This window comes from Lutjanus erythropterus, chromosome 3 (genome assembly GCF_056507025.1).
Source record: "Lutjanus erythropterus isolate fLutEry1 chromosome 3, fLutEry1.hap2, whole genome shotgun sequence".
In the NCBI taxonomy this organism is placed as follows: Eukaryota; Metazoa; Chordata; class Actinopteri; order Lutjaniformes; family Lutjanidae; genus Lutjanus; species Lutjanus erythropterus.
The window spans coordinates 48,120,371-48,128,574 of NC_139319.1; the positions used below are offsets into that span (position 1 = coordinate 48,120,371).

Here is an 8,204-nt window from a genome sequence, read left to right on the forward strand (position 1 = left end):
TAATCAAGAAAATAATTGACAGATTAATGGACAATGAAAAAAATCATTAGTTGCAACCCTAATACCAAGAAATCTCAGGAAGGCATGGAGGTAGGAAAAAGAAGATGCCGTCCAAGCCTCACTCACTGTAAGGTAACAAAAACACAATGACTCTTACTTTCAGGTGATTATGACGCATGAAAACATATTTATTGAATATTAGATTTCTCTTCTGACATATTCGCCAAATAAATTCCTTTAAAGTTATCATACTGGGTCTTCCAGACATTATTGTGGTTAAGTACCTTGTCTTTTGTGCTCTTTTGAGTTAAGATTGAATTAGTTTTCTGCGTTCCAAGATTTTTTCCTGGATGGAATATCAGGATTTTATCCCTCATCTGCATCAGTTAATGATTCCCCACAACCCCAGAATAGCAGGATAAACATGATGTTTTAAGTCCCAGATGGACATACGAGCGTCTAAGTGTAGCAAGGTAGGCAGCTAGTTGTGAGCTTTGGGTGTGACTTTTTGAGGTCAGTGGAAAAATAAGTATATGTTCCTCCTCTAGGATGCATTTGAACACTGGTGTAAAGCTGTGAGTCTACAATTACACAGAAGCAAATCGATTTTGAGGGACTGACTCCAAAAAACTTTAACAAACTTTATTAAAGCTGCACTGGAAATATGATTTCATGTCATCTACGTGTAGCTCACACAAACACCATGCAACAAATTGGAGGCAGGATATGTAAGGTAACTGAAAAGATTGGTTACGTGGTGGAATCTCGGCCTCCCTTTCCTCTCTCCTCTTTATCCTCTTAATCTTTTTCCTATTCTGTAGCGTCTTTGTCCTCATGTCCAGCTTTACCTACTCTCACTTCTCGTCTGTTCTCTCCATCTTCTCGTGCAGACTGAACATCTCCACGTCTGGTGATGGTGGTTCAGCATTAGTCACTCCTGGTCCTGATCCTCCTCCAAGACCTCTTGACCTTCTGGTCCCCGAGGCTGTCCTCGCCTTCTTCCTGCTTCTTCTCCTGGTCTGGTTCCTCAACCGTGAGTTCGAGGTCAGCTACCGTCTCCATTACCATGGCAACGTAGAGGCTGACAAACATCGCTTCAAGATCCAGACACTGCGAGACCAGGCGGAGTGGTTACTGGGCAACATCATCCCCATCCATGTCGCTGAGCAACTCAAGGTTTTTGTAGTTGTTGAAACAAAACTATGTTAATTATGAAGGTTATCAGAGCAATGGTTAATTCTTATTTTGTGATGCAGAACAAACAATTTATTTAATCCAATTTTTTTTCATCAAGGGGATGAAAGATTATAATCTTGACCACTGCTTCATTAATTTTTTCATGAATATAAATACATTTTAGTGTTCAGAATATTTGAAAGCATTTCTCTCTTAAAGGGGTTGTTCAGATTATTTGAAATTGGGTTGTATGAAGTACTTATCCATAGTCAGTGTATTACCTACTGTGGATGCTTGTCTACAGGACCCCTAGTTGGGAAAAGCAGAGAGGAATATCAGTGACATGCTGTGGACATGGTCTGCAGCAAAAAAGTATTTTAGCCACCTAATAATGTTCTACCTTAAAATATTCAGTCCACTTAAAAAAATGAATCCACCTTAAAAAAAAGTCTAAACTTATGCTGTATTTGGAATATTTTCACCATTTTATTTTACTGTTGGACAACCCTTTCAGACAGAAAAGACTGTCTGACAGCTGTTGTATAAGCTAAATATCGCTCTCGCCAAACCAGCCAAACTCCAAAGGTGAACCTCACAGAATAAAGTAGTTGCTGGTCTATCACTGTCTCCATCTGTTAGTTTGTGTGTGTTATTATGTGACTTCAGTGATTAAAAACATTTTAAAACACCAAAGACACACAAGAATATAAACTCTGGCAGTTTGGAGAGAGCGACATTTGTCTTGAAGAAAAGGCTTTTTAAATTCTAAATACAGCATACATGTACAACCCTACATCAAATAAACTACCCCTTTAATATGAGCTCATTGTAATGCAGCCATTCTTAATTTTATTCCTCAGGTGACACAGAGCTACTCCAAGAACCACGACAGTGTGGGTGTGATCTTCGCCAGTATCGTAAACTTCAGTGAGTTTTATGAAGAGAGTTATGAGGGTGGAAAAGAGTGCTACCGTGTCCTCAATGAGCTGATAGGAGACTTCGACGAGCTCCTTCGCAAACCCGAATTCAAAAGTGTGGAGAAAATCAAGACAATCGGCGCCACCTACATGGCTGCGTCCGGACTGAATGTCCGGCAGTTGGCTGAGAATGAAGACGACTCTCCACATGCTCACCTGAGGGCGCTTTTCAACTTCGCCCTGGAGATGATGGGCGTCCTGGACGACTTCAACAAGAACATGCTGGGTTTTGGCTTCAAGCTCCGTATTGGATTTAACCACGGACCGCTGACGGCGGGGGTCATCGGCACCACTAAACTGCTCTATGACATCTGGGGAGACACGGTCAACATTGCCAGCCGCATGGACTCCACTGGTGTGGAGTGTCGGGTGCAGGTGAGCGAGGAGAGCCATGCTGTGCTCAGCGCCATGGGCTTAGAGTTTGACTATAGAGGTACAGTGAATGTTAAGGGCAAAGGTCAAATGAGGACCTTTCTGTATCCCAGAAGTGGGGAAAGTATATATCAAGACCGAATGGAGCTGGGCGCCAGCGTCGGACCCTTTGCCGTGGCACAGACAGCCAATAAGACTTCAGGATCTGTTGCCCAGGCAGCAGCTCTTCCCCCATCTTCTTCCTTTTCTCCCACACCTCATCCTCCTTCCTCCTCCTCTTTTTCCACACTCCTTCCTCAGCTGCAAAGCGCTGTGAGGTGGCCTGAGCCTGTCCAAGTGAAGTCCACAGAGGTGAGGGAGGAAGGATACAGGGACGCTCCACACCTCCCAGGGCAGCCCCCTGCCACAGACCCTCACCTCCCTCTCCACTCTGAACTAGGCCCAGCGCCTTGCGCTGCGCAAGTGCCCTCCCAGGTGCAGCCTGCTCCCCTCGCACTTCAGGAGGAGGGGGATGAAGAGGAGGAGGCCGACGAGCTAACGAAACTCAACGAGGAGTTTTACGCTCGTCTCTGATCCCTCCTCTCCTCTTCCCTTGTCTTCTGCCCCTCTGCCACGCCACCCCCACCCCCACCCTCACCCTCACCCTTCCCACCCAGCCTCTGTCTCTCCAGGACTAATCGCGGGTGTAGGCAGAATGTCCCTTCCTTTCAGTGTTGGGCGAAGTGTCAGCACAGATGAAGAAGAGGGAGGTTTTCACTCCGACACGAGTGGGGGGGGGGGTTAGCCCTGTGTTGAGCACAGACAGCAGTGTAAAGGGGAGAAGGCTTCAGAGAAAAGGAAGTGTTGTTGGTGTTCATGATGTTTTTTCTTATTCGTTTTTGTTATCAAGTGCCTTCAGGACTAGAACAGTGAACGAACAAATATGAATACTGAACAAAGTTTTAACAATCTTAGACTACAGAACATGCTGTGGTTTCTTACTCCATGCTTTTATTTTCAATGCAAGTATTTCTTTTAAAAAAATCATTATTGTTGTGCCATATCATTTGTTTTAACTTGATCAAAGTCTTGACCTTACTTAAGGGAAAATCATTTTAGATTCTATCTAAGTGCCAGTGCAGCATGATGGGCTGAGCAGGGAACTAACCTATGGGAAGAATGAGGGAATCACATGAAGCAGTGTTAATTTATGTATTCTGCTTTGACATGAGGGCTTAATACAGTATTCATTTGTGCTAGAGTCCCAGTAAAAGGGGACATGCTACAAATCAGGCTGCATAGATTTTAGTTTGTGTAGCAGCTAAATGCACATTTTAAGCACAGGTCTTGCACAGTGTTTTCTCAACCACTTGTATTTGGTAGTAATTACCTTGATATAGTTTTTAAGAAAGTTTAAGCAGAGCTCTTGTCTGTCACAGCAAGTACAATCAAAAGCACAAATCAAACCAGATAAGGGAATATAGATTTGGAAGAAAAGTGAGATAATCAAAAAAGCAGGAAGCACATTAAATGCACTTAAAGTGATACTCCACCCAAGGTGGTACTGCTAAATATGAAACACTCCCTGTAGAACTGAAAGACGGGGTGTAAAAGAGCTTGTAGTCTGGTCCTGAGTGGAGGACAGGGAAATGGATCAGACTGAACCGATGCTGGATTCCACAGAAATTTCTCAACCAATCCACTAGCACAGTCAACTTCTCTGCTGTCCATCTGTATGCTCAGTGGACTCCAGTCTTATTTCCACAGTATGACTGATCTGCATTTTCATTGGTCAGAACCACTCCATTAAAAGAGCAAACTACAAACTTACACTATATTATAATTGCTAATGAATCCTGTGAAAAGACCAAAAACCTACAGTTTGTTAGTGTGTTTTTATGTGTTTTTCATTATAGAAGACAGAAGCGTAATGACAGCAGGTTCAGCATTAATGCTTTTTTCAGTTGCCCGGTTGGGCAAAGGGGTGAGGAATCAATTTGCCCAAAGTCAGTTTTTACTTGCCCCTGCACAAGGTCTTTTATTATCGGTTATTCAATAATAGGACTGAACAATTGCGATTATTTTGACTGATATTGCAACTGTGATATTTTTGTGATATTAGAGGTAATGATAGTTTTTACATCATTATGTTGATTGAAAACCATGGGGAAATGACTATGGTGTTTTTGCAGGAATCTGTACCAAATGAAGATGTTTTGTAAGTCAGTAGAATCTTATTTGTAGGACAGTACATGTCGGCCTCACGATATTCATTAATTTAAATTAATTAATTTTCTTAATTAATGTTCTTTAACAAATATTGTACCTCCTGCAACTTGGAAATTGCAGAAAGCATATTGTGTTTTCAATAAAATTCATTTTAATTGTGCAGCCCTGTTCAGTAACAGCACAGACTAAAGTTAATTGTCATGTTCAATCTAGAGCTGCAATATCTATAAAATGTCAGAAAATAGTGAAAACTGTCTATCCCCGTTTTTTGAAGTCCAAGGTGATGTCTTTAAATGTCTTGTTTGGTCAGTCTAAACGCAAAATTATTCAGTTTAATATGATATTATTTAAAAGAAAAGCAGGTCATCTACGTATTTGAGAGCCTGAAAACAGCATTTTTTGCCATTTTGTATGAAAAATCATTTTAATGATTGGTTGATTATCAAAATAGTTTAATTCTTGTTTTAACACTTGTGATTTACTTGCCCAGCAAGGTATTTTACTTGCCCCAACAAGCAGGCGATTGTTATAACTGAGTGCTGGACAGGAAACAAGGGTTGAGAGAGATGGGTAATGACAAGGGCTGTGACCATTCCAGTATTTAATCGAAGATCGATCGAAATGAGCCATCGGTTACAACAATCAAAATGAAAGGCAGAACCTGAAATTTCATTTTTCGCTCTACTCCCGCCCACTTGTGGTGCCCATTGCATGGCCAAAGAAAAAAAAAAAACCTCTTCAAAGAGCGCACTGTAGCTAACCTAATCGTTTTGAACAAGGATTAGAATAACAATCAAAGGTGGCATTACCATCCGTGCAAAACAAACAAACAAACAAAAAGTCTAAATAGAAAAATTCAATTGAATTGTGACCTAAAAAGTCAATATTCACACTGAATCGTGACACCCCTATTCTTTACAAATTAGGACTCCATAGTCTAACAATGGCACAGCTGTCAAAAAAAAAACAAAAAACTGAAAAATCTGATGGCTGATTTAGTGCACTTGTGAGTAATTCCAGCATCAGGACAGCGTACATGGGATTGGGTCAAAATAAAACTACAGATCCCATGTTCATTATAATGATAGCCAGTACAACAACTAGTCCTCGTTGGTTTTGGTCTTTTTAATGGATTTGTTAACAATAAAAAGATACAACAGACTTTCAAGCGTGCAGCGAGTTAAGTAAGAATGTGTGACTAAAGATTTTGAGTGGTGTATTACTTGAAGTGGGACTGTGAGGGACAATCACTGAGGAGTTCTTGACAGGGTGGTCCACAATGCTGTTGGTTGAAAGCGCCAAAGCACAAATCAACTACACTTTCTACAGTGCTGTGTGTCAAACCTCAGACTCTAATTTTGTGACTTTCCATCTGTTGCCTTCATTGTCAGGAGAAAAAAAAACAAAAACAAACATTGGTCAGTCCATCACTATAGATTTATTCATTAGTCAAGTATTGTCTGCCTTTAAGCTGTGTGATTTGCTGTTGAAGGGGTGGGATTTTTAACTTTATCCTGTCACAGTCTTTATACGGAGGGGGCCCTCTACTGTATCAATATACTTAAATTGTGCCACTTTAATTGAGTGATCTATAGGTGCAGTGCAACCTAAACTAGCTGATTGTTTTGTTGTGCCTAAAAAGTATGACTGTATGTTTTGAGTATTTTGTTTTTCAGAAAGTTTTTTTATCATGCTGTTTCCATAATGAGGATAGATTATGATTGTATGTTTGAGGAAATTATGTTAGTTGTGCAGGTTTTGCTGCGATTGTTTGTGACAAATTCCATCTATTTTTGCTCCTTTTTTTCCCCAGTTCTTTCATTCTGTCATTAACCTGGGACGGTATGGTGGTGTTCCCATCGAATAGCTGGCACCTCCATAGTTGTCTTTGCTCTTTGCTCACTTCATGCTTTGTCTTCACTTCCTGAAAGCACTTGTTTCCCCCTTGTACTCTGCGCGCATGTGTGTATGTGTGTGAGAAAGATATTTAATTTTTACTCCAAGTCTATAACATGGAAAAGATCACTGTAACATGATGCAAAAGGAAATCAGTCAACTACATGGCCACTGTTTGAGCTGTTGCTGCCTCAGCTGTAGAGGAATTGCACGCACAAAGCTACATCCTGGAAACAAATTCTTGGAGGAAAAAAGTCCCAAAGTTTAGGGCTGTAACTAACAATTATTTTCATTATCAATTAATCTGCTGATTATTTTCATGATTAATTGTTTAGCCTATAAAGTGTCAAAAAATGTGAAATATGGTCATCACAACTGTCCAAAGTGACGTCTTCAGGTTGCTTGTTTTGTCCAACAAACAGCCCAAAGCCTCATTTACAATCATAGTGACAAAGAAAAGCAGCAAATCCTCACATTTAAGAAGCTCAAACCAGCAAATGCTAGAGATGCACGATAAATATCGGGGCCAATAAATTATCGACTGATATTGCCCTATCAAGCTATATTGGTTTATAGTGGTATTGACATATATTAGCCAATAAATATCAGCTATACTCATATCTGTCAAAGTATTTAAAGGAGCAATATGTAGCATGGTGGAAAAATGAGTACAGCAGAGAGTTGGAGCCATAAATGCTATATTAGATAGATTGAGATCCTATTTAATATACAGTCTATGGTTGAAGTGGGTTATTTCCTCTTGCCCCCTCCTCCCCTGACTCGAGGAAGCTCAGGCAGGCTGCAGGAACACTGCAGTAAATCAGCGTTGATAGTGCTGTAAGTTGATTAGTTGTCTGTCAATGTAAAGTTAAGCTTATTATCCTGAAAACAAAAGCCCCCTGCTCTCAAAATAAAATACACACTTTGGACTTAGAGTTAAGCGGCTGCCTGTCTCACAATTTAACCATTATAAACAACTACTCCTTCTAATAGATTGCTAATGATTTCTTACAACTCATAAACAGAAACTAACTCATTTGACAAACATTTGGCCTTAATTTGAACCCATATTAATGTGAAACGGGCAAAGAAAAGTTATTCTGGCCCAGAATGGAAATTTTAAAGAGGGACATTGCAGCTGTAGCGTTGTAGTCAGAGTAGCGATTATGTCACCGTAACATGTTTCCTTGATCTCTGATCATCACGGTCCTTTTACTAGTTATTATAGTAAATACTTTACATATTTCTCCTTTAATTTAAATTCTTGGGCAAACTGTTCTATTAAAGCAAAAGTATATGTCTTTACTAGAAGAGTCAGAACTATTCTTTGTGATGTCAGTTAGATTTGGTTCAATCAGAGCTGGAATATTAAAATCATCCATCTTTGCTCACTACATCTGAACCTTCCTAAAATGTGAAAATATCAGTATCGGCCACGCAAAGCACATCATTATCGATTATTGGTATTGTTTGGAAAAATCCATATGTGCATCCCTAATTTTTGTTTGAAAAATGACTGAAACAATTAATCAATTATCAAAACAGTTGGCAGCTAATTTTCTTTTGATCGACTAA

General features: G+C 40.1%; 1 protein-coding gene across 3 annotated transcripts in view; it reads left to right on the forward strand.

Annotated features, from left to right (window-relative positions):
• Positions 1-3,212, forward strand: part of adcy9a (adenylate cyclase 9a) — a 48,982-nt gene extending 45,770 nt beyond the window's left edge. For all 3 annotated transcript variants that reach the window (XM_084711343.1, XM_084711328.1, XM_084711336.1), the window contains 2 exons: positions 891-1,176; positions 2,037-3,212. In XM_084711343.1, coding sequence (XP_084567469.1) covers positions 891-1,176; positions 2,037-3,098 — 1,348 coding nt within the window. In that variant the 3' untranslated portion in view covers positions 3,099-3,212. The remainder of the gene's footprint in view (positions 1-890; positions 1,177-2,036) is intronic.
• The last annotated feature ends 4,992 nt before the right edge of the window (positions 3,213-8,204 follow it).